Here is a 25,399-nt window from a genome sequence, read left to right on the forward strand (position 1 = left end):
TATTCATGTCTTGAGGTAAGGTAAAAATTACCTTATTATTTTAACTATTAATGTATTTTTCTATCTACATGCTTTCTCTTAATTTTTCATGCTTTCCTTTCTGTTTCTTTGTAGTTGCAAGCACAGATTTTACAGGCTGAACAAAGTTACAGTTCTGCACTAGAAGGAATGAAAATGGAAATCTCCCAACTAACTCGGGAGTTACATCAGCGAGATATCACTATTGCTTCTGCCAAAAGCTCTTCCTCTGACATGGAAAAGCGACTCAAAGCAGAGATACAAAAGGCAGAAGAAAAAGCAGTAGAGCACAAGGTGACAATTGAACAAAACCCCTTTTTATTTGAAGTTTGTTTTGGAAGATTGAATTTATTAAAGATATAATTTCCATAGTATTCAATTCAGTAAATTTTTATTAGACACCTGCTTTGAGCTGAAGCTAGGCTGGGTAACAAGAATTCTAGTGAGGATTGGTGGGGAGGTGAGAGTAGACACAGATAAGTAAAGAGACTGTTTCCGTGGTGTGTGGTGAGAGTGTGACATGTTCACTGTGACAAACTGGAGTGGAAAGTGGAAGTGGGGCAAGTGGCAAAGGATGAGGCTGGAAAGCAGGCACTACCTCCTAAAGGGCCCTGTCAGCATGTTAAGGAGTGTGAGTGCTATTTTGAGTGTTGTTAGCATATGTATTTAAGCAGGATAGAAGGGCTACACAGTCGTCATATGGGGAAGAAGGAAGGCGGCAAAGAGACCACTTAGATTCTGTTTTAACAGTAAGATGGCAGCCTGAGCAGTGGGCAAGGGAGGTGGCTGGAAATGGGTGAATTCTGGAGATATTTGGCTGGTAAAACTGACTGGGTTTTGTATTTGATTGGACAGGGAGGGTGAGTTAGACAGAGTTAAGCAAAGATGTCACTGGATTCCAGCTTGGGCAACTGATTGGAAAGTGATGCTTTTTACTGAAATAGAGAAAGCATAGGGGGCACACTTGGGGAAGATAGTGAATTTGTATGAAAGGTGTACAAAATAGGAAAGCTGACAGAGGGGACATTGTTTCGGCACATTTGGCTTGGGATAAAGCATGGACTTTCATATGGAATTATCTAATAGTCAAATGTCACAGAAGGCCTGAAGTTCAAGATTAAAATCAGAGTAAGACTTTTAGCTGTGAAAGTCTTTACATGAAGTTGGCGTTTTAAACTGCCTGAGAAACTTAGAGATTATAATGAGAAAGCATGATGTATTAAGAGCAGAGACTTGAACCAAACTTAGGATACTATTCATTTAGGGTGAAAAAATGTGTTGGCCTGGAGCTACAAAAAAAAAAAAAGTAGCAATAAGGAAGGAAACCAGACAGATTTCACTAAGGAAGCAGGAAGCCAGGGAAGACAGGACTCTTTGCAATTAGGAATGGTCAAGCAGAAAAACTAAGGAGAATGAGGACTGAAAATAAAGTGTTATTTTGTTAAAGGAGTATAATCCACATGATGTTCGAGGTAGAAACCAAATTAGAGGAGAGTGGGTAGGGATTTCCCAGTGAACTGATTCTTCTTCTTATAATAATATTTTAATTACACATGCATTAATTCATCTTGAAACATCTTTTAAAACATCTTTTAGAAAAAAAAATATATATGTATTTGTGTATATTTATATATATATACTTGTAAATCAATAAAGAATGTAACTTTGCCTAATGGAAATTACATGTGGAATAATTTTGTAAGATGTACTTGATTTATTTGTTATTTTTTACTTGTTTTTTCTGCTTTTCCCTTCTCAGGAGATTTTGGACCAGCTGGAGTCACTCAAGTTAGAAAATCATCATCTTTCTGAAATGGTGATGAAATTGAAATCGGGTTTACACGAGGTACATAAGTAGGAACTTAAGTTTTGTACTTTCCTAGCCTTGAAAAAAATCACTTTGTAAATATTGATATTGTAAAGAGAGAGTTAAGATCAAACATGGAATGATCCTTCTGCAGAAACTTTCTCAAATAAAATATGTCGAAACAGTGATGGAAGTGAGCAAAGTATGACTCTCCACTCCAGCAACGTGAGGATATTTATAATGTTATGTATGTGAGAAAATACATATACAGTCTATGTTCTCAATAGAGAGAATGTATATAAAGGGCTTAGCATAGTGCCTGGCATTTACTAAGAACCCAGTAGGTGTTAGATGCTGTAATTATTATTGTAATTATTATGCCTACAGTGTCTTTCAGTGTAAGTGTATTATCTTCTAAATAATTTAGTTTTAATTATATTTCTATAAGATAAAATTAATTTATCAAATATTACAGCATCTTTTATGTTCAGAGCATTTTAGTTGATGATGTACTAGACACAAGGATTCTTGCCTTTAAGAAATTGAAAATAATCTAGTAGGGAGGGTAAGAAATGTGTATAAGCTCCCATGAAACTAGAGAGCACCATTAGCTAATAGTGAGTTATAAACAATGTCGATGCTCTTTTAACTATTTTGTTATAAATTTTATAATTTGCAAAATGACCCATCTCTTCTGACCCATCTTTTCTTGATGTAGGGCAAATGTCCAAAGATTGCAGAAATTCTTTTTTTATGTACTTCCAAGAGAATTTGTGCCTCCAAAGATATAGGTTACCCAGTGCCACATTTGCTCCCAAGTAGTTCTAATTTCACAGTTATGGATGATGAAGGCGGGGGTGGGAAGAAGTGCAAAACACTCAATGAATACTTAATTTCAACTGAAAGAAAATACAGGGGACTTTTTATAATATTTTGGAAGGGTAAGATTCTCTTAGCATCATGAAACCATAAAAAATTTTACAACATAAGGAATTATACAACATAAAAAGGTAAAATTTCTAAATGGCAAAAGATCCCTTAAAAAAAGACTGATAGACTGGAGGAAAACAATTTATAAACAGATAAAAGGTTAATATAAGATATTAATGTATAAGTATTTCCTACAAAGATAATCCAGTAGAAAATGGTCAGAGGACATAAATGAATAATGCATAGAAGTAGTACTAAAATCCACTAAACACGGAAAGCTGTTTAACCTCCGTAATAGTCAAAATTAAATAAATATTCTTTTGCTAGTTGGATTGACAATGATTTTTAAAAACTAATATAGTGCAGTGTTGGCATTAATATAAAGAAACAGGCTCTCTCATGTTCTGTTAATGAGAAAGTGAATTGATAGAGCCTTTCTAGGGGACAATTTAGCAATATACATCAAACTTGTAAATATACATAGCCTATAAACTCCTGAATCATGTGTATTTCTGATTTTGATAGTCATTGCTGAGTAATTCTCCAAAAGGTCATATCAGTGTGCATTCCCAAAGAACACATCCTATAGGAGCAAATGTGCAGAAATGTCATTTCAGTGTTGTTTGCAATATCTAAAATTTTGAAATAAACTAAATGTTAATCTGTAAAGTGATGGTTAACTTGTGGCTTTCTATACTATAAATATTATGCTGTCATTTAAGGTGGCAGATGAAAATATGCATCTAATCTTGCTCCCTCCCCCAAACCCTCTAAAACTATAATGAAAGGATTTTTAATTTTAAAGCATTTACCTACAAGGATGGGAAAAATAGGAAAGGATACAACAATTAAACTTTTGTAAGGGAGAAGATGAATGGATGGATGTGTGGATGGATGGATGGATGGGTAGATGGATGGAAGGAAAGTGACTGTATGCCCTAATAAAGCCAGTACTAAGCTACCGGGTTTTCCTGAAAATAAAACTGGGTCTTATATTAATTTTTGCTCCAGAAGACGCATTAGGGCTTATGTTCAGGGGATGTCATCCTGAAAAATCATGCTATGGCTTATTTTTCGGTTAGGTTTTATTTTCGGGGAAACACGGTAGTAGTGGAGAAAGCCAAGAACTAACCTGGTTTACAGCACAGAATCTTCAACAGACTCAGGATTTGGCAATACCTGACTGAGAGAATCTTCTCTTATGCAGTGATTACCTGTTCATATATAAGGGTTGGGAACTCTCAGGGGTGCTTAAGCCAGACTATGACCAGAGATTCTGTTCAGCTTTAGTTTTCCATTTAACAGTGTAAGTACTGTCCTTTCTTTACACAGCCAGGTGTGTGTTTGCTACACAGTTTTTATATTACCTTTCATATTCATTTATCTGTAATTGTTGTTAATAAAATAACAAATTTGAGAAAATTTAAAAAGATGTGCCCCGCAAAGGCAAGCATTATCTTTTTTTAAAAAAGTATGTATGTTTAATGACATCAGACATCAAACTCTGGCTGGTGAAAATCGTGTCAGCAGTTTAAACTTCCTCTGGTTTTGAAAGTATACTCAGTTTGAACATGTTGTACATATTAAGAATAGTTATAATAAAGTGTCTTTTTGCATTTTACCAGGAATGTGGAATTGCTTTTTACAAATGAATGTTTGGGTTAAATAACTATTTTAATAAATTAATAATGAAAGCAATAGCTCTGATAAAATAAATTATTTACCACATTTAAAAATTGACAATAGTTAATTTTTGTGTTCTGCAAATTTTTTGTTTTTTGAGATTTTAACTGGCATTGATGACTTATGAAAAGATTTTATAACTGATTATCACTACTGGTACACAGATAGTTAAAAGGTTGTATTTTAAAGTTTATGTTTTTGTTAGGCAAATTCCGTTTGTCAAACCGCTCTTTATCAGCTTATTTTCAGAGAATTCTTTACAAAAAAGACCAAGCTAAACATCGTATTAAACTCCGAACAAGATTACTATAATTTTTCAGAATGCTAATGAAAATATTTTGGCATTAGGCAAAAATGGTGCAGACTACTTTTTTTCTAGGTACTGTATTACCAGAAAACACCTAGACTTGAAGAACAATAAAATTTATGAATCACAGAACTCAGAAGATCAGAGTAGTAATTCCTGCCTTATACTTGACCACTGCTTTATCATGTCCACATTTATTTCACAAGAATAGGTGCCAACAGTATGTAAAAGTATTTAAGGCCAGAGAGTAATTATTCAAAAGTTGTCCCTTCCAGCCAGATTTCCTTTTTTTTTTATTTAAGATTTTATTGGGGAAGGGGAACAGGACTTTTTTGGGGAACAGTGTGTACTTCCAGGACTTTTTTCCAAGTCAAGTTGTTGTCCTTTCAGTCTTAGTTGTGGAGGGCACGGCTCAGCTCCAGGTCCAGTTGCCATTGCTAGTTGCAGGGGGCACAGTCCACCATCCCTTGCGGGAGTTGAACTGTCAACCTTGTGGTTGAGAGGACGCGCTCCAACCAACTGAGCCACCCGGGAGCTCAGCAGCAACTCAGCTCAAGGTGCCGTGTTCAGTCTTTGGTTGCAGGTGGCGGAGCCCACCATTCCTTATGGGACTCGAGGAGTTGAACCTGCAACCTTGTGGTTGAGAGCCCACTGGGCCATGTGGGAATCGAACCAGCAGCCTTCGGAGTTAGGAGCATGGAGCTCCAACCGCCTGAGCCACCGGGCCGGCTTCCAGATTTCCTTTTTAGAACATTCTGTTCAATTTCTTCCTTTGAGCTAGGTCTCTTGATTTTCTTCCACGGCGTTCTGGGGCTATTCAACCCTATCTGTTTTGAAGAACCCATGGCTGCTACCTTTCTTTTTCCCTGTTTCTGATTCTCACTTGCAGCTTTCCTCTGTGCTAGTTCTGAGCCTTCCTCCTGCCCCTTGCATATATATCAGGAAAGCCCATTGTGCTCCAACTTTGCACCCCACTTACTATAAGAAACAGAACCCCTTTGCTCTCTCAGTCTTAGAGGGCCAAAAACAAATCTGTACTTTTTCCAAAGTAAAGCCATAGATGAACTAGTTACAACTAAAAAAAAAAGTTTTCTACCAGCAGTATCATAGCTCACAAGTATTCTTATACAAATTATGTGACGCCAGTATTCTTTTTTATTAGGCAAAAGAGATTTCACTAGCAGACCTCCAGGAGAATTATATTGAGGCATTAAATAAATTAGTGTCTGAAAATCAACAACTACAGAAAGATTTGATGGATACCCAATCTAAACTGGAGATTTCTACTCACATGTGCAACAAAAATCATGACAGGATGTTTAATCCAACACAGAGCAGAGCACCTGAGTTCAAGAATACAGAGTTCAAGTAAAATTTCTTTGCAGTTTATTTAAAATGTGTATCATTGTAATGTAATTCTCATTTCTCTGAGAGTAATTTCTTACTTATAGATATTAAATTTTCATCAAAGGACTGTATATTTAATTCTGAAGTACAGTGTGCACAAGTAAAGCTACTATCAGGTTAACAAATGGAGGGAGTTATATAGCACTTTCATTTAAGCTTTTGTTTTAGATAATTTGGATGTAGGTATAAACAACATCCTTATTTCTCTGAGCCTTTTCATGCTGCCTGCCACCTCCGCTACCCCACTTGCCCCATAAGAAGCTGGCTTTTTATAAAAAGCTTCCTTTGTATTTTTGGTCAGTTAATTATAGGCTGTTACTATAAGAAATCAATATGAAATGAAAAAACCACCTGGTGTTAGCTCTTATTATATGGCTCACATGTTTTCCTACCAAAAACCTTTCCTGACACCCTCAGCCACATTCCCACTTCCACCCTCAGAGGAGGTAGGTGCCGTCATGTGCACAGTACTTCCCCTTATCCTAGCACTAACACACTAGGTTATTCTGGTAGCTTGTCTGTCTTCCTTGCTATATTGTAAGCATGTGAGGGCAGGGGCCTGGATACTTGGAACCTGAAAGAGGGGGCTGCTCATTTTGTAAATTACAGCCTTACTAGTTAGCCTTTTCATTTATTTTTAAGTGAACTTCCTATAATATTTCTGTTTTAAAAGAGAAAAGTTGCTACAATTTTTATTTGTTTTGTTTCCTAATCTGCTATCCAGGCCAACCCAAGGCCAGCAGAGACATGATGGAACAAAGATTGAGCACTACAAAACAGGTCTTCCTTCTCCAAGAGGACAAACACCGGATAGGATAGAGCCCATGTCCAGGGCCCTCAGCCCCCTGAGTCCTCGCTTCAGCCTTTGCAGCTCCACACTGTCTTTGACTTCTAACTTTCTGTGTAAAGCTCACTCTTTGCCTTCAGTGCTAGATACAAATGAAGCCATTTGTTCTGACACTATCTCTGAGAGTATAAATGACCAAGAAGAGTTTATGTCTTCGGTATGGAAACCTTCTGATCTTACTAGTTTATTAAGTTATTTAATTGGATTTTATCTTTTATTTTAAGGGTGAGCAGCGTGATATTTTTGTTTTGTTTTGTTTTCTTACTTGTTCTCTGTCTTAAGTACCCTTAATTATACTTACAGATTTCTGCCTTACGGTTTTGCTCGTGAAAACACATTTAGCCATGATTACTTTTCAAAATACGCCTTAGTTCTGAAATATGTGTATAACTTTAGTTATAGGTGTTCATTTGTTTTCAACCTTAATTGGGAATTCCCTCCCTTTCTTTTTCAGAGAGGGTCAATTTTGTGTTGGAACGGTTGGTTCATGGAGTATCTCTGGATGCCAAGATAGTCCTGAGGCATAGCCAGTGAAGAAGGAAAAAAGGAACTGCTGGAAAGGGAAAAGGGTGGGAGGTGGAGGAAGGAATTGTATCTGGCATGTCTAGCATGCACAGTGGTGACCTGGACGGCAGAGGTTGCCCTTTGGCACTGCGCTGGCCCCTGGCTCCTTCACTGCTATGACGACTCCATCTTTTTTTCCTTCTATACTGAAGTTCTTGCCTCGGGCCATTTGTTCCCATCACCAGTTTCAAAATAAGACCCCGCTTCACTTATATGTAATTCTGAAATCCAAAAAAGTCTTGAAATCTAAATTTCTTCCCAAGTTTGGCAGCAAAATTTACTTGGCACTGGAACCTGACCTGACCTGAACCGATGTGAGAATATGTATAGGTTTTATTTATTGCATTTAGCATTTTACTTCAGAAATATCAGAGTCCCCGAGGGTAATAGAGTCGATCCTCAAGCATCACGGATTCTGTATTTGTGAATTCACCTACTTGCCAAACTGTAACCCCAGTCAATACTTGCCACGCTGCCCGTCTGTCATGCGCCAGTGCAGAGCTGCAAAAGTTCTGAGTCCCCGGACTTGCACATTCCCAGCTGAAGTTGGCCATGGTGGCTCTGCCCTCTGCTTTCAGCTCTCATGTGTAGATGACCCGAGGCTAGAGTCCGTAGGGGCAGCGCAGTGTAGTGCAAGAAGCTCAGATTCGGGGGCCCCTTGAACAGGGTTCGAATCTCAACTCTGGCATCTCTTAGTAGGACAGCCTCAGGCAGCTCACTATTTCCCAACCTCGTTTTCTCTTCTGTAAAATAAAGGAAACAGAATAGAATCTACCAGGATGAGTTGTGTTTAAGATGATAATCTCTATGAGGTGTGTGTGTGTGTGTGTGTGTGTGTGTGTGTGTGTGTGTGTGTATTTCCCATAGGAGCAATGAATCTGTATTCACCAAGCCAGTGTTTGAGGTGACTTGATAGAAAACAACTACTGCCGGTGAGAACTGACTGTGTGTGGTGTATGCCCTGTAGTACCTTCCTCAAGTCAGAACTCCAAAATACCACTGGCCCCCAAGGGATTCAGAGGAGGGACTACAGATGGAAATTTTGGAGGAGGGAAAAATAATTGATTTTAACTGGTGTCTGATACGTTATAGGCAGATTTTCTGTGGTTTAAAGTGAAAGAAACACATTCAGATTTTAAAAGTGCATTTGTGTTAACAGGCATCATGTCTGTTCTCTTCTGAGGTATAGAAGGATGTGCAAGTCTAAAACGAGACATTCTTCAGGCCAGTAATTAATATTTTATATGATACTTTATGTTTATACAACTTGAGTCAGAAAGGAAGAGATTTGTGTTAATTTTTGCAGTATTTTTTTTTAAGTATGCTTGTCATTAGGATAAAAACAAAAAAGTATCCCCTTAGAGGAAAAAGTGTTTTAAAAAAATTACCTTTTACTATTGCTAATTAGAAAATATGATGCATTATATGTCTTAGAAATATTCTATTCAACTTATGTATGTCAACATTTGTTTCTCTTCTAGTGTCCCTTGCCTGTATCTCCTCTTGGTTCAATAGCTGCAAGATTTTTGGAAGAGGAAGAACTGAGGTCTCATCATATTCTAGAGCGCCTGGATGCTCATATTGAAGAACTGAAAAGAGAGAGTGAAAAGACAGTGAAACAATTCACAGCCCTAAAGTAACCTCTTAACAACATCACAAACTTGGAAATAAAAAGAAACACCGAAGAGTTACTGTCATCTGAAGTAGCAGCTCTTTAAAAACACAAACATATAAAACTCGTCAAGACGAGGCATACTGAAGCTATTATGAAGAAATCTGAAAAACGGATACTTCTCTAAGGCATTTGCACTGCACTGACTTGTTGGAAGGACTTTTTCCAGCAATAACTTGTAAGAATAAACCACTTGGCTAGACTTTTTTTCTCATTGATGTTTCTTATCATGAAGTGATGCTTTCTCTTGATGACTTAAATGTGAATAGCTATAGACTAAAAGATTTTATGGTACATGTTGAAAATAAAATAACTACAGGAACTTCTTTAAGAGAAGTACGTAATGGAAGTATGGATTCCGAGTCTAACTGATCCGAGTGGATATATTAGTTTTACTACTTAATAGCTAGTTGGGCTGGTAGTGGGCAAAGTTGGACTGGAAGTAATATAAAGGGGCTAAAGAACTTTGACAGGAAGGCCTCTCTTGCTCAAAGCCCAAGTATAAGAGGGAGGTGGAGGGAGGGGACACAGATTAGTTTTCGTGAGTGGGAATCCAACGGAAAAGTTCCACACCTGCATTTCTAAGGAGAGGCTTAAGGGGAAGACAAAGATCTCACTGTGGAGGAGGCATTTGAAACTTGGGAGAGTTAATAAGATCGACCATGGAGGGATGGAGAGAGAGAAGAGCAGAATGCTGGGTTGGGTCCTGAAGGATGCCAGCTTTTGAGGATCCCAGCAAACAGATGAGCAGAGATCTAGAATGTGCAATTAGAGAAAGAAGGTGAGGCGTGTACTCGTCCCCTCAGGGACATGGCTCCTGCGACCCCCCTCTCCCCAGTGGATCTTTCCCACCAGCATACAAACGTCCTGTGAGTTTTCTTTAAAGCAAAACAAAACCTCGGTTCCATATTCCTCTCTACCTACTGCTCCATATATTTGCACCCCTTCAACCAAACATTTCTGCAGTGACCGTTTACACTTCCTCACCTCCCTTCCACTCTCCTAACCTTCTCCAGCCCCACTTCCATCCCCACCATCAAAGTGCTGTCTTGCTCTTGAGGTCACCAATGACCTAATTAGCCCCTCAGCATCATTTCACACAGCTGGCCTGTCCCTCTTCCTCGCTTGGCTTCTATGACCCAACACGCCTGGTTTCCCTCCTACCTCACTGGTCACTCCATCTCATACTTTTCTGGCTTTTCCTCTCCTGAGGCCCCCTCTCCCAGGGCTTTGCCATGGATTTTCTCACTCAACATACTCCTCTAGAATATTCCATTTGATTCTCAAGCTTTTAATACCATATATAGGCCAATGACCGCTACATTCAAAACTGATCTTGATCTCTCCCCAGAGCTGTGTTAGATACCTAACTGCTTATGGAATATCTTCATTCGAAAGATAAGTATCTGATGTTGAACATTTCCAAGTGACAACTCCATTTCCCCTCTTGCTAAGATCCCATGTCAGGACAGCATCCTGTTTGCCAATTGCTGGGAGTTACCCTCATTCCTTCCTTACCCACACCTCCGTATCCAAACCATTGGGAGGTCCTGTCAGTTCTGCCTCCATAATCTACCTCAGATCCAACCATTTCTCTTTTTCTCCACTGCCATCACCCTGAGCCAAACTAACCCAATGCCTCACTTACTCTCAAGTAGCCTCCTAACTGGGATTACTCCCACTCTTGACCTCAATAATTCATTTTCCTCAGTGCCTTCAGAGTCATCCTTTAGAAATGTAAATGTACAGTACAGTAAATGTACGACCTCCCCTAAAAGCCTTCAGAGGCTTCTCACTGCACTCAGAATAATTCCGTGTTGCTCACCATAGTCTACAGGGTGCTCGGTAATCTGGGCCTGCCCCATCACCCACTGCATCACTCTCTGTCACTGTGCTCCAACCATGCTGGCCATTGTTTGCTGCAGCCAGCTCTAACCTGTTAGGGCCCTTGCTGTTTACATGGAATCCCTTTCTCTCACTTCGCCCATGATTGATGTTTTCTCTCAGTTTGCCACTCAAATGTCCGCTCTTGAAAAAGACTGCTGCATCAAAAACCGGTTTCTCCCAGTTTTCTAGCTCGTTGCCCTGAGTTATTTCCTTCATAGTACATACCACTGTGTGAAATCATATTGTTACTTGGTTTGTGTTTTTGTTGTTTACCTCTAGAATTAAGCTCCTGGAGGGCAAGGACTTTGCTGTTTCGTTCATGGCAGGGTCCTTATCACCCAGCACAAGCCCAACACTTTGGAGGTGCTCTGATAGTTTGAACCAGTGGGTAAAGGTCTTTTCTCAGATGCACCACTTTCTCCCTTCGTGCCTTTGCACGTGCTGACCTTTGGGTCAGCGTCCTCTTCCCACACACTGTCATTTGCCTCTATTATCTTGCTCAGCAAGCTTTCCTACATCCCCTGACCAGACTCAGGGCGAGTTTCTCCTCAATTCTCACAGTGCCCTGTGTGTGTCCCTCTCAAAGCACTAACCATACTGTTTTTCCTCTTTAAGTTCCATCTCTCCCACTAAACTGAAAACTCAGAAGCAGGGGCCAGGTCCTGCCTAGATCCTCGGTCATCATGCTGCCTAACACATAATGGGTACTGAGCAAATACTGGATGGATGAAAATCACTACCAAACTGGGCTTCATTGTACTTACCTGTAAAATGGGTATAATACCTCATGAGATTAAGGGGATTTACTGAAAATAGATTTCAGACTGGGCTTTGCAGACTTTAAAAATATTGTACCCATGTGGATTGGTATGAGGGGATTTCTGAGTTTCAGATTGTCCCAAGCTTCCTCTTAAAATATGTAGGCTACAACGCCTGCTTCTGAAATTGTCACAGGACGTGTTGACTGGGAGGGACAATGACAGATTGTAGTCACTGCAAATACTTGAGGAATCAGGAGGTACTATGTACTCCCTTAAATGTAATACATATTGTTTAAAGTTGAAGTAGTTAACTAGATTACTAACTGTCGAAATTTGTCAGAACGTTTGTAATTTAATCTCTCAACTTCACTTTCAAAAAGATATGCCAAGTAGTAAAATGTGTAAAAACTAATTTTGAGTTAATTTTTTAGTACACATTTTACAGAACCACTCAGTGATTAGGGTACCCAAATAAGATGGAAAGATGAGGAGGCTGTAGTTTACTTTTGGTGTTTCCAGACAATATTTTGTTGAGTTATAACGTCTGGATTCCCAGTGAAGTTTTGTCTGGATTTCTGTGCAGATTTAGCTGAAGAGAATCAAGTTTAGTTCCCTTTGTGGGTTGACCACCACCTTTCCATGGAGTCTCAGTTGATCTCAGCAAGTCTAGGAAGCAGTAGATGTCATTGTTCCTATAGGACAGGGAGGTAATGGAGGATTTGAGTGGCTTGCCCAGGGTCCCAAAGGCCAGCCTCTTTCTAGCAGAGCCTAAGGGTGAGAGCATGGACTGCAGGCAGACGACCCTGTTCCTACTCTTACCTCTGCCATTTATTAGCTGTGTGACCTGGGGCAAGTTAATTAACCTCTCCATGCCTAAGTATTCTCCTCTGTAAAGTGGGGGAAATTAAAATCATACCTATACACTTGAAACTAGTTTAAAAAAATTATCAGCCAAAGCAATAATCGTACCTACCTCAATAGGGTTTTGTGAAGATTAAAGTAACATGTGCAAAGCACTTAGATCTGTGCCTAGCCTCATAAGCACTATGCTTGTTGAATAGAAAAAATACAACTCTGTGTTTCTGTTATGTCTACTTAACCCCAAAACATTCTACCTTTCCTCTCATACACAGACACGTAACACCTGGTAAATGGGGTGATGGCTACCTGTTTGCAAAACACCCTTGAGTCTAGTACCTAAGAGTTACAGGTGAGAAAAATAACCATACAGTAAACTCTGTCATTGACAGTATGCACTTTCACCTGCAGATTGGCAAGGTTAGTAAGAGACATTTGTTGACTTGTTCTAGAAGTGGTTTGAGATGGCAATACAAAAATGCATCAAAAAGGTACAAACGGTAAAATCAGGACAAGGGAAACGAGGGCTGTAAATGTTGATTCACAAACGAACATGTAGTCCAGTCCAGTTGCTAGAGGCAGGCAGAAAAATTACCTGAGCTTCTTAAGGGCAGAAGCAGAGGAAAAACACCATGATTTAAAAGCTTTATAGCGCCCACAAGATAAAAACAGACTGTGGATTCAGGAGAAGCACATCATTTTCCTGTGTGTCTGAGCGTTTGGCTGGGCGTCTGAGCATTAGGAGAGGTCCCACGATATTTCTGTAACTGGCGATAATTAGAATTTGCACAGATTTCTTGCAGTGCGCTTCAGTGCGGGCTGATGGCGTAAGCCTGAAGTGCAGTTTGGAGGAACCAGCTCTAAGGGTCCCAAGCATGATGGTGGAAAGCTCTCGTGGCCTGGCTGGATCAAAGGGGGCAATTTAGAAGAACGATGGACTACAACAGGCCTATACAGTAATGTCCAATGAAAGGTATTTATAGTGCAATTTTGCTAATTTAAATAACACAGTTCACTCTTTTTCTTGTCCGTGGGAACCTAGAATTTAGGAATTTATATTACCCATTAAGGCCATGTTCAAATGATTTGACAATCCAAGCAGAAGTAAGTTTATACTCTTCTTATGAAAAGAAAGAACCTAACCAAGGCAATGCTTATATGGTGCTAAGTCCAGAAACTCTGATATTAAGTGCAAAATGTATAAATCTGCATATGTACATTTTTCTGAGAGAGTCCACAGTTTTCATCAGACTCTCAAAGATATCTATGAACCAAAAAGAGATTAAGAACCACAACTTTAGGGACTGAAACTCCCCAAATTGTGTTCTGTTTGGGTGGGGGATGGGGGACTGGGGTGTATGGGGAGGAGATAGAAATTGGAGGAGCCCAGCCAATTCCTGTTGGGCCTGAGCTTTAAAGTGCAGTTGAATAACCATTAAAGGGTGAAGGGGTGGCGACTAAGGATATAGGATTTCCTTTTGGGCTTATGAAAATGTTAAAAAAAATTGACTGTGGTGATGGTTGCACAACTGTGAATGTAACACAACTAAAAACTATTCAAGTGTACACTTTAAATGGGCGAATTATATGGTATATGAATTATATCTTAAAGCTGTTACCAAAAAAAGACTCTGATGGGTAGCAATGCCTAAAAAATTCAAGTTTATATTCAGAAAACATCACAGCACACACAACACATGCTGTACTAAAATTTCATATTTTCCACTCTCACTTTACACGCAGGAGTAACAGTGCAAGCTCTCCTTAGGGAGTGGCGATGAAGCTCCGTCTGAGTAATTGCTGTGGGTGGGGTGGTTCTGTACCCTGAGATAATGTGAGTAGGGGCTTGGCCAGGGGCCCCCACACTGCAGGGCTCCGGCTCTGACTTTAGTGGAGTACGGTCCTGGGCTGCCTTGCCGGGGAGCAATTTGCAGGATTACTGAGGGTTCTGGCAACCAAGTCTGTACTAATCAGCCAGGCAGAGCTTGGCTAAGTATATCGTAGGCAGAGGCTGCAGGAATGCTCAGCCCTCACCTCAGTGATTAGAAGGCTGTTTGCAGAAGGTTTTAGAGCGGGTTTATAGAACACTGGTGGGGAAATGTGGGGATGTGGGACTGCGCCCTAAGACGGCTTGGCAAGTCCCGCAATATCTCTACAAGCATGATGGGGCAAAAGAGAGAAAGAGAAGCCAGGTACATTTATTACATAAGCCTGTCTTCAGCTACGGAAAACAGATCCGCTAAGACACCATTTGACACTAGTGTGCTCAGTGCTTTAATGGAACAGCTACTCCTTTGGGAGGCATCCAGTGTGGATGAGCTCATCACCAGTTCCCAGAGCTGTCCTGATGCCCATGGCACTGGCTTGGGGAAGCAATGGGGGCCTCTCAGTGGGCCATGTTTTACACTTCTCTCGCCTCTGATGTGTAGCATAAACTAAAACAATGCACTAGATTCTGGACCTTTCTGCAATGTAGGGCATGTATGTCAGATGTCAGCCTAAAATTAAATGCCACAAACAAGGCAAGAAGTGTTTTCTCCTACTTAGTCCCTTCTGCCACGATTGAGCATAGCCTTTGCCCCCATGTCCTCATGTAACCCAGCAGAGCACTGGCTGGGGCAGGTGCCCATGGGCTTCCCCAGTGACCCCCCTCCTGGCTGACAGGCCCCTCAGCCCAGCAAGGAACCCTAGCAGCAGCCTGTTTATATTAATAAGTACTGGACCATGAGCAAAGGATAGGAAAGGCTCTGGATCGCTGATATGTTCAACCTGTTACCACCTACATGGGCTACCATTTATAGATAAAGAAGGCCTCACCTGATCTCTTTATTTTGCTCCAAAAAGGTTTAACACTATCACAATTTTGAACAATACCAAGCGATTCTGGTTTCTTCCCAGGCTAAGTCATTCCTTACATCCACATTTCTCAAACTGTCTTCCAGAGATCCAAAATTTTTCAATGTGTTAATAAAGTGTTCCTTCGAAATATGCCAAAGCAGAATGGGAACGCTGCATATCATAGCCCTTACGGCCAGGTAGAATTGGGAGACGTCCTTCTCTTCCTCCCACTAGCCGGAGCCCTCCATCCCTCTCCCTGATGGTCTCTCCCCTATTTCTACCCAAGTCATTGGGAGTTGGTGGCCCTAGGCACTTAGATATTCTTAACCTTTTGTGTGTCAGGGACTTCTTTGGCAGAGTGGTAGAGCCTATGGACCTCTCAGAATAATGACTAAGTACAAAAAATAAAATAATGTTAAGAAAACCAGTTATATAGACATTCAGTTATCAAGCCTAAGAAAAAACAAATTTGTGATATAATATTTTATATGCCTCTTTATTGACTCGTTAAATAACATGACCAAGTGGCAGGTCTGTCACCTACTATGCTTTTGAAGCAGTGACGCATGGAAATAATATTTCGAGATGGCTGCTACACTGTAATGAAATATGAAAATATCTATGATTTCCATTGGAAGAAAGCCCCAAGTACTGCTAGCACTGCTGTGGCTTATGCCCTACATTCCTAATGGAATAAAAGCTCAATTTCAGAGAGAGCTTACTGAGAATAAGGATGTCAGTTTTTCCTATCCAAATTCATGCAGTTCTAAATTCTATCCTTGGACCCCATGGTAGGTAGTCTGTGGACTCCAGATTAAGAATTTGGAGGCTTTGAGTTTACTTGTGCTTTACCTTGTATCTAGTCAGTCTGGTTTTCTGTGAACATTCACTTGTGTAGGGGGGGCAGCATTTGTGCTTAGTGTCACCTGTGACTCTAAGAATTTAGCCTTTAAATGGATGTGACCACAAACCTACTTACATACTCACTATTCTTGGCGTACCTTTGGGTATCTTGGAGAACTAGTGTTGTGCATGCGACAGGTCAGAGCATTCCACCTGGGTTATTGGAAGCCCTCCACATTTGGGGCACCCAGCTCAAGCCTGGCATGGTCAGAGCTTCTGGCCTGGGGCTCTTCAGAGGGAAGCCAGGTTTAGCTAAGCAGCCCACAGTATGTCTCTACACATTACAAGCCCAATGAATGGCAAGAGGCATCTTGGGCTTTTGCTGCATGTGACCAAGGAGAAGCTGGACCACTTGTATATCTCCTTTGATAGAGCTGCGGAGGGTGCCACAGTCCACTGTGGACAACGGGCAGGGCCCACGTCATCCTGGAGGAGCTGGTGCTCTGGGCACCCAAGGAGAATTTTGCAGCCCAAGCGCTGCCACCAGGCTGTGGAGGCAAGGGACGGTTTGGGGGTGGTTGGTGTAGAAAGGCCAGGTAGAGTTCCTATGGGTGCAACTCTAGACAGCAGTCCAAAGCTCTGTGAGTAGTCTGAATCTTTCTGGAATCTCAAGTCATATACTTTGAACTCTCAGCCTAAAATTAAATACCACAAACAAGGCAAAAAATATTATCCACCAATGGTCAGATAATCCCATGTTTCCCCAAAAATAAGACCTAGTCAGACCATCAGCTCTAATGCATCTTTTGGAGCAAAAATTAATATAAAACCCGGTATTGTATTGTATATTATATTATATTATATTATATTATATTATATTATATTATATTATATTGACCGCGTCTTATAGTAAAATAAGACCGGGTCTTATATTAATTTTTGCTCCAAAAGATGCATTAGAGCTGATGGCCTGGCTACATCTTATTTTCGGGGAAACATGGTCAGAGCTGTCTGCTGGTGTAACGTGCCACCTCTCACCCCAGGCCAGCTACAGAGTGACGGCTCCACCAAGAAACAGAAGTTCTTCAAATTACTATTTTGCATTATTTAACACTAGATCTGAAAATGTTTGATTGGATTCAAAATCTATTCATAATATTACTAGAAACTTCAACAATAAATTTTTCAATGAAAGAAGAGGAATTACAATTAGAGGCTTTAAATACAATTTGTATTGTTGTAATCTTCAAATTAATGTTGTAAAGTAAATTATGACTACTTTTCAAAGTTTCTCATCCAAACAAACTATGAAGAATTTAAAGACATTGTTAATCAAAAACATCTTGATCAGAAATTGTGTGTAACAATTTCGAGCATAAATCCTGGTATAAAAAGTTAAGATCATGAAAGAAAGCTCAGGGTTTTCATTAAAGTTTTTTGAAAAGATCATATTGGAAGTTTCATATAAATTCACTGTCTTTCCTAATACTTGCATTTTATTTTTATCATCATAATTAAATATTGCAGAGAAAATGTAATGAATTTTGTTCCATATAGACAACTTTAAATCCTCTTCAGTTTACCCCAGAGGGTTTTGCAAATATTATTGTCTGTGCTTTTCCTGGGAAGTCCTCTCTTAAATATTCAGCCATGAGATGAGAGGATCTCGGTGGTGAGGGTCTGGGTGGGGTGGGGTGGAGGGGGCTCTGGCTCACTGCAGGCCAGACTTTCCTTATCTTTATGCCTCGGCTGAAATATTTCTGCTGTTAAAATCTATTTTGATTAATGGTTAAACATATGTGGGCTACTCAGTTGACTGTTCCTCCATTTGTTAATTCATTCATCAAACATTTAATCAAGCAAAACTCTGATCTTAGAAAACTGAGCTCCTGCTATTCCCTGAGGATACCACACAGACCCCCGCTCTCTTCATGCTCCCCAAACCTCTGACAAGGGTGGATGGTGGCTTAGTAACACACTGTGCCCTTAGCGAGTTCCATCAGCAATGCTTAAAGACATCCTCAGAGCCCAGGCTGATGGGATCCAGTGAAATGAGTCCGAGCAGAGATGAGGGCCTTAAAGACTGCTCTCCACTCAGCAGCTGTACGCCCTTCGGCAGTTTCTTCATATGCAGAATGTGGACTCTGATCCTCGTTGGGCAAGGCTGCCACCAGTTCAGGGAAGAGAATCCCAAAGCTGTAGAGCGGGCCTCGCAGGTACGTCAGTCATGGAAGAAGGCAGCTGTCGGAAAACAAACTCAGTCAGGCAGTGGACCTGGCTTAGGGTCTGGAGGACAATCAGAGGGGCAGACATGGGGTGACCTGGACAGCTAGCTGCTCCAAAGGGGATGCTGCAACTTGGTTCTGTTTGGAGGTGTTCACAGGCTTTTGGAGCATAGTTGGCCTGTCAGATTTAATGTGATTTTCCTGATTGGCACTGATTAGCTCTTTTTTTCTTTTTTTTTTCAAACATCGAGCAGGCTGAACAGTAAAGTTTGCAACCTCTGCCTACAGCAGTGTTGGGGTGAAAAGGATGACCTGGGGCCAGGGCCCATTACCACAGGCAAGGCCCCAGGAAACGGGGTGGGGAGGGCAACAGGAGGAGAGGCCACCTTCCCTTGTCTGCAGGGCTCTAAGGGACACCGACACCACAAAAACTGACCACCCACTATGTGTTTGTTCCATTCTCCAGGGAAAATGGAGCTTATTTTGCAATAGAGTGACTGCTGTTAAGAGCCAAATCCATAAAACTTGTAGAAGAACACGGGAGAAAATCTTTGTGACCTTGGGTTAGGCAAAATTCTTTTTTTTAAAAATGGTGACACGGATCATTTTTTTCCCTAGATTTAATAAATGCCAACATGTCATCGTGTGTGCTTCAAAACTTACATAGAATAAAAGGCTTGTGGCAATTGCTTTGTGGCCCTTTCTAATGCCATGCCTGCCCTTTCTTCTATCTCCAGAAGCAGGGGCTGTCGTTGTCATGGTGTGAACACTTCATAACCGTATTTTTTGTATTTGTACACATCCATAGAGAACATGTAGCATGATTTCATGCATTCTAATTGTATTTCTATACACTAGATACAAACAATTTAAAAATCAACTTAAAAATGAATAACCACTTACCACATCATGAAAAATATACCTGCAAATACCTAGAAATATATCTAATAAAAGAAAGGCAAGACTGTACAAAATTCCTCTAAACATTACTGAGAGAAAGTAAGAATTTGCTCCCTCATTCTCTAAAGTGGGAGATGGGAAAGGGAAAATGGGGTTGGAATGGCATCAGATGTCCAAACATAGTGTCTAACGCATCGGTATGTGACATTTACATTATTGTGACCATGTAAATGTCAGCATATGTATACTATGATTAATACGACTTTTTTGGGTACAATTTTTCCACCATGGAGTTAGCATTTGCTTTGCTCTCTGCATGCCTTTCTCCAAATAGTCCCTCAAACTCCTCAATGTCACTGTAAAAGTCCCACAATAAAATCAGTGGCATCAGGTAACCAAGACGTGTTTCCTGGCTCCCTCTGCCCTGCTCCTTTCTAGACTGTGTTCATCCCGCTCACTGCACAGACATCCTCCAGGCACATTCCATTACAATCCTCCTAGGTTCCCTTTGCCGTTCCTTTGTGTAGGAGCTTCCTGGTCCCAAATGTACGCTGTTCTTGGTTTACACCCCTCATTGGGTAGCGCACTCCACCAGACAAGTGGCTCATGGGAAGTAAATTTTCTTTGAGACTTTGAATATCTCTAAGTATTTTTATTCTGCTCTCACCCTAGAGAAATTTTGACTGAGTATAGAACTCCAGGTTGGAAGTCGTTTTCCTGGGTAACATTGGAGGCATTGCTCAACTGTCTCTCTTTTCCAGTGTTTTTGTGAAGTGTGAAGCCATCTGATTTCTGATCCTTTCTAGGTCACTTGTTTTATTTCTTGTCTCGAGGACCTGTTTATCCCCAGTGTTCTTTAATGCACAATCACGAGCATTTAAATGGGTCTGTTTTCATTCACTGTGTCTCAGAATCCTGGGAAATTTTCTTGAATGATGTGTTTAATAATTTAATCCTCAGCTGTTCCTGACACAAAACTAGGCACCATGGTGTTTGCTGGTGTTATCATTCTCTTTCTGGAACTCCTATTAGCCAGACATTTTCCTCAAGTCTGGGGATCTCCGGAGGTGCTTTCATTTTAAAGATTGAGACACTAAAATGCTGTATTAGTCATCTACTGTTGTGTAACAAATTACACCTATTTGTAGCAGCTTCAAAGAGCAAACCTTTGTCATCTCACAATTTCGATGTGTCAAGCATTTAGGAGTGGTGTAAGGGAGTGGCTCTGCCTCAGAGTGTCTCATGAGGTTCCAGTCGAGAAGTTGGCCAGGGCTGTGGAATCTGCAGAGCAATCAGCTTCCAAGAGGGCTTACTTACATGGCTGTTGGCTGGAGGCCTCAGCTCCTCACTATGTGGCCCTCTCCAAGTGGCTTGAGAGTCGTTACAACAAGGTAGCTCACTTTGCTTAGAGCAAGTCGTCTCAGACAGAACAAGGAGGAAGTGGTAAAGCCTTTTATGTCCAGTCTTGGACATCACGCACCATTATTTCTCTCACATTCTATTTGTTAGAAGAGAGTCACTAAATTTAGCTCCCAGTTTAAGTGGATGCGAATTATAAAGGGAGAGGGTACCAAAGAATATTTAGACGTGTTTTTCAACCACCACAGTTGCCATTTGCAACTAGAGGTGGCCATATGGTGTCCTGGTCTTTTCACTGGAGTGCTGCTTACAGAGAGTACCTGTGGGTTGCTCAAGAGAGAAGTTTCTCAGAGAGACATATTCTAGTTTTTGCTTAGAAGGTATAAACCAGACAGTCAGGTTTAGGGTGTTAGGCGGGATAAGTGCTTGGGGTGGTCTCACCATTCAGTGCGCAGATTGTGTATACTATGTTTTAACCTTTATTTTTCTTCATGTGGTTTCAGATCTTGGTTTGTAGGCTCTCTTCAGTGGGGGATTCCCCTTTTCTTTCCCTCTCTCTGGGCTCCCTTTCCTTATGTCTAGGTTACAGCTGTTCTATCCGGCTTCCAGAAACCAGACTAGAGCCAGGCTTTGTACTGGTGGCTCAGGGCTCCGGCCGTGTCTTAGAGCATAATAGATAAATTCAGGAGCCAATAGGTGGATTGGCTCAACTGCTCTAATTTAAGGCAGTTACATATAAGGGAGAGCCTTTTAACAGGCTATCCAATAATGTAACAACTGTCTTGTGGAGTGGTGAGCTCCTGGTATCTGGAAGGATTCTAGAAGAAGCAGAGTAGCCAACTGTTAGACAGAATTTCAGTGAGTGCTGTGATTTCATGAGGGGCCTGCAACCTTTGGATTCGTCAGGGAAAAACATACCCACATCCTCACAATGCTAATGACAGCTACGGTACGGTGGTGATGACAGCTCACCCTCATTGAGCACTTACTATGTGCTGGGGATTATTCTGTTCACCGTGTTGGTGTTAATTCGTTCAATTCCCATAAGAAACTCACATGGTAAGTGGTCTGAGTAGTCCCATTTTACTGCTGAGGAAACTAAGACAGGAGGTTCAGTAACTTGCCAGAGGAGCTAGGAGGTGGCAGAGCTGGGGTAGGATCCAGCGGCTGACTGCAGGCAGGGTTTATGCTCTTAGCCCTATCCGTCCTGCTGTTGTCCGCGGTGGCGTCTGAGGCCAGTATCTGAGCCCGGGCCTCCCCCAGCCTCCGAATGGCCAGAGCTCTGTGAGGAGGGCTCTCTAGTTAACCACAGGGCTTCCCCAAGTCAAATTCGTGTTTAGAGAGGGGAACCAAGGCTTCAGTCCTACAGTAATGGCTCCTGACTGCACAAGACATCTTTCAGTCAAACAGGGAACCTGTAGTTAAACGGCCATCTTTCCAGAAAGAAGCCTATTTGCTTCTTTTTGAAATGGCCTTTTAACACTCTTATTGAGCTTTGAAAATGTCAAGTGAAGCTTTTAGTGACAGAGTGGACTTCTTCCCACAATCAGGTTAGTGTGTTCCTTCACTGTGTTTCTCCTGGGAGACGGGGAAGGGGGTCTGATGCTCATGAAATGGATGCCAAAGGGTTCATGGTGCCCACACTCACCCCAGTCCCAAGGGCAGGATGATCACAAAGGCTATGGGAGTCGGGGGAGAGGACAGCCTCCAAATGCCTTTGGCATCCTGGCTGCACTTAATTTTTCATAATATAATAAAATGTTAATTTTCAGATCGCCTTGGTGTTCACATACATACAAATACATATATACGTATCAGCAAAGTGTTCACTGAGCTGTAACCCTGCAGTCATTTTGTATTAAATAAACATTTCCTCATTTTTCCTTATCACCATTCTTTGTCCATATGGGAGCTGCCAGGGGCTCTTCACTCCTAACATCTGTACTACATTAATCATGCAGCCCGATTGTTCTTGGTCATTCACAGTGTGGCTGCCTCTCTGCCCTCATGCCACAAGCCTCTCTGCAGTCCTCCCTGCCACCTGGGAGGGGGTGTGGCACTGTCTTGGTCCCTGCACAGCCAGGGCAAAATGATGGTTGATTCCTTGTGTCACGGAGGCAGTCAGCCATCCCCCTGATGGAAACAAAGCAATCTCTGCACAAGCTGAAGGCGGTGGGACTCCTCCCATCGATCGGTTGTCCTGATTGCTACCTAGTGGCAAACACCAGGAGCACTCCCAGTCAGGTGGCCATTTTTCTCTTCCTGTAAATATACATTTCCCACAGGGCCAAAGGAGCTCAGTGCCCAGCATACACTGTTTTAGTTGTGATAAAGAAGGAAATGACTAACCTTCTTTTTGGTTAACAGCCACATCAATCCAGTGATCTATTAATTCATTAAAAAAATTTTTTTATTATAATATAGCTAACATACAACATTATAATAGTTTCAGGGGTACACCATAGTTATTCAACATTTATATACCTAAAGAAGTGATCACCATAAGTTCAGTAAGCATCTGACACTGTCCCACGCTATCGCAATAGTATTGACTCTATTCCCTATGCTGTACGTTGCATCCTCATGACTTACCTGTTTCCTACCTGGAGATTTGAACCTTTTATTCTCCTTCACCTTTCTACCCCCCTTTAAAAATTTTCAATTACAATTGATAGTCCATATCATTTTATATTAATTTCATGTGTATAGCATAGTGGTTAGGCATTTGTATAATTGAAGAAATGATCCCCCTGACTAGTTTAGTATTTACCTGGCACTACACATAGTTATTACCACACTATCGACTATATTCCTTATGCTTTACTTTACAACTCCATGACTATTTTATAACTATCAGTTTGCACTTCTTACTCCCTTCGTCTTTTTCACCCTGCCCCCCAACAACTCCCATCTATCACCGCAACAAATCTTGTACCCATCTGACACCATACATAGCTATTACAATATTACTGACTATATTCCTTATGAAATACCCTACATCCCCATGACTACTGTGTAACAACCAATTTGTACTTCTTAATCCCTTCCCCCTTTTCACTAATCTCCATCGTTCTTCCCATCTGGCAACCACCAAAATGTTCTCTGTATCTAGGAGTTTGTTTCTGTTTCGTTTGTTTATTTTGTTCTTCATATCTCATTGCATCTGTCTCATTGCATCTGTCTTTCACTGTCTGACACTCCACTCAGCACAATTCCCCCCAGGTCCATGCCACGCAGATGGCAAGAACACATTCCCTTCCCTGGCCAACCAATATTCCATTGTATATATGTACCACCTCCCCTTTTCCATTCATCTATCGACAGACACCCAGGCTGCTTCCACATCTTGGCCATTGTAAACAATGCTGCAATAAACATATGGATACACATGTCCCCTTGAATTAAAGTTTGGGTTTCTTCAGATAAATACCCTAAAGTGGAATTATTGGGTCCTTCTTTGTCTCTTGTTATAGCCTTTGTTTTAAAGTCTATTTTGTCTGGCATAGTGTTGCTATTCCAGCTTTTTTTTTTTCCCATTTCCATTTTCATGAAATATTTTTTTCCATCCCTTTACAGTCCATCTGTGTGTGTCTTTCAATCTGAAGTGAGTCTCTTGTAGGCAGCATATGTCAGGGTCTTGTTTTCTTATCCATTCAGCCATCCTATGTCTTTTGAATGGAGCATTTAATCCATTTACATTGAAAGTAATTGTTGATAGATATGTAGCTATTGCCATTTTATTATTCATAATTTAATTTTTTTCCATCATAAAGAAGTTCCTCCAACATCCTTGTAATACTGGTTTGGTGGTGATGAACTTTAGCTTTTTCTTGTCTGGGAAACTCTTTATCTGTCCTTCAATTCTAAATGATAGTTTTGCTGGGTAGAGCAATCTTGGTTGTAGGTCCTTGCTTTTCATCACACTGAATATTTTGTGCCAATCCCTTCTGTCCTGCAAAGTTTCTATTGAGAAATAAGCTGACAATCTTATGGAAGCTCCCTTGTAAGTTACTAGTTGCCTTTCTCTTGCTGATTTTAGGATTCCCTGTTTATCTTTAACCTTTGTCCTTCTAATTATAATGTGTCTAGGTGTAGGCCTGTTTGTGTTCCTCTTGTTTGGGACTCTCTGTGCTTCCTGGACTTGTATGTTTATTTCCTTTGCCAGGTTAGAAAAGTTTTCAGTCATTATTTCTTCAAATAGGTTCTCAATCCCTTGCTTTCTCTCTTCTCTTTCTTGTACGAATGTTGTTATGCTTGATGTTGTCCCAGGGGTCTCTTAAACTATCTTCATTTTTTTGTATTATTTTTTCTTTTTGCTGTTCTGATTGGGTGTTTTCTGCTACTTTGTCTTCCAAATCATTGATTTGATCCTCTGCTTCATCTAGTCTGCTAGTAATTCCTTCTAGTGCATTCTTCATTTCAGTTATTGTATTCTTCACTTCTGACTGGTTCTTTTTTATGTCTCTGTGTCCTTTCTTATGCTTTCTATCTCT

General features: G+C 40.8%; 1 protein-coding gene across 17 annotated transcripts in view; it reads left to right on the forward strand.

Moving 5' to 3' along the window:
- CEP63 (centrosomal protein 63) overlaps positions 1-9,437 on the forward strand; it is a 39,056-nt gene extending 29,619 nt beyond the window's left edge. For 12 of the 17 annotated variants that reach the window (XM_019748155.2, XM_019748123.2, XM_019748132.2 and 9 more), the window contains 5 exons: positions 115-312; positions 1,778-1,864; positions 5,908-6,113; positions 6,877-7,156; positions 9,045-9,437. In XM_019748155.2, the coding sequence (XP_019603714.2) occupies positions 115-312; positions 1,778-1,864; positions 5,908-6,113; positions 6,877-7,156; positions 9,045-9,203 (930 nt within the window). In that variant the 3' untranslated portion in view covers positions 9,204-9,437. Of the gene's footprint in view, positions 1-114; positions 313-1,777; positions 1,865-5,907; positions 6,114-6,876; positions 7,157-9,044 lie in introns of those variants that run through there. The other 5 variants (XM_074312869.1, XM_074312870.1, XM_019748177.2 and 2 more) reach the window with 3 other exon arrangements.
- The last annotated feature ends 15,962 nt before the right edge of the window (positions 9,438-25,399 follow it).

This window comes from Rhinolophus sinicus, linkage group LG10, assembly GCF_036562045.2.
Source record: "Rhinolophus sinicus isolate RSC01 linkage group LG10, ASM3656204v1, whole genome shotgun sequence".
In the NCBI taxonomy this organism is placed as follows: Eukaryota; Metazoa; Chordata; class Mammalia; order Chiroptera; family Rhinolophidae; genus Rhinolophus; species Rhinolophus sinicus.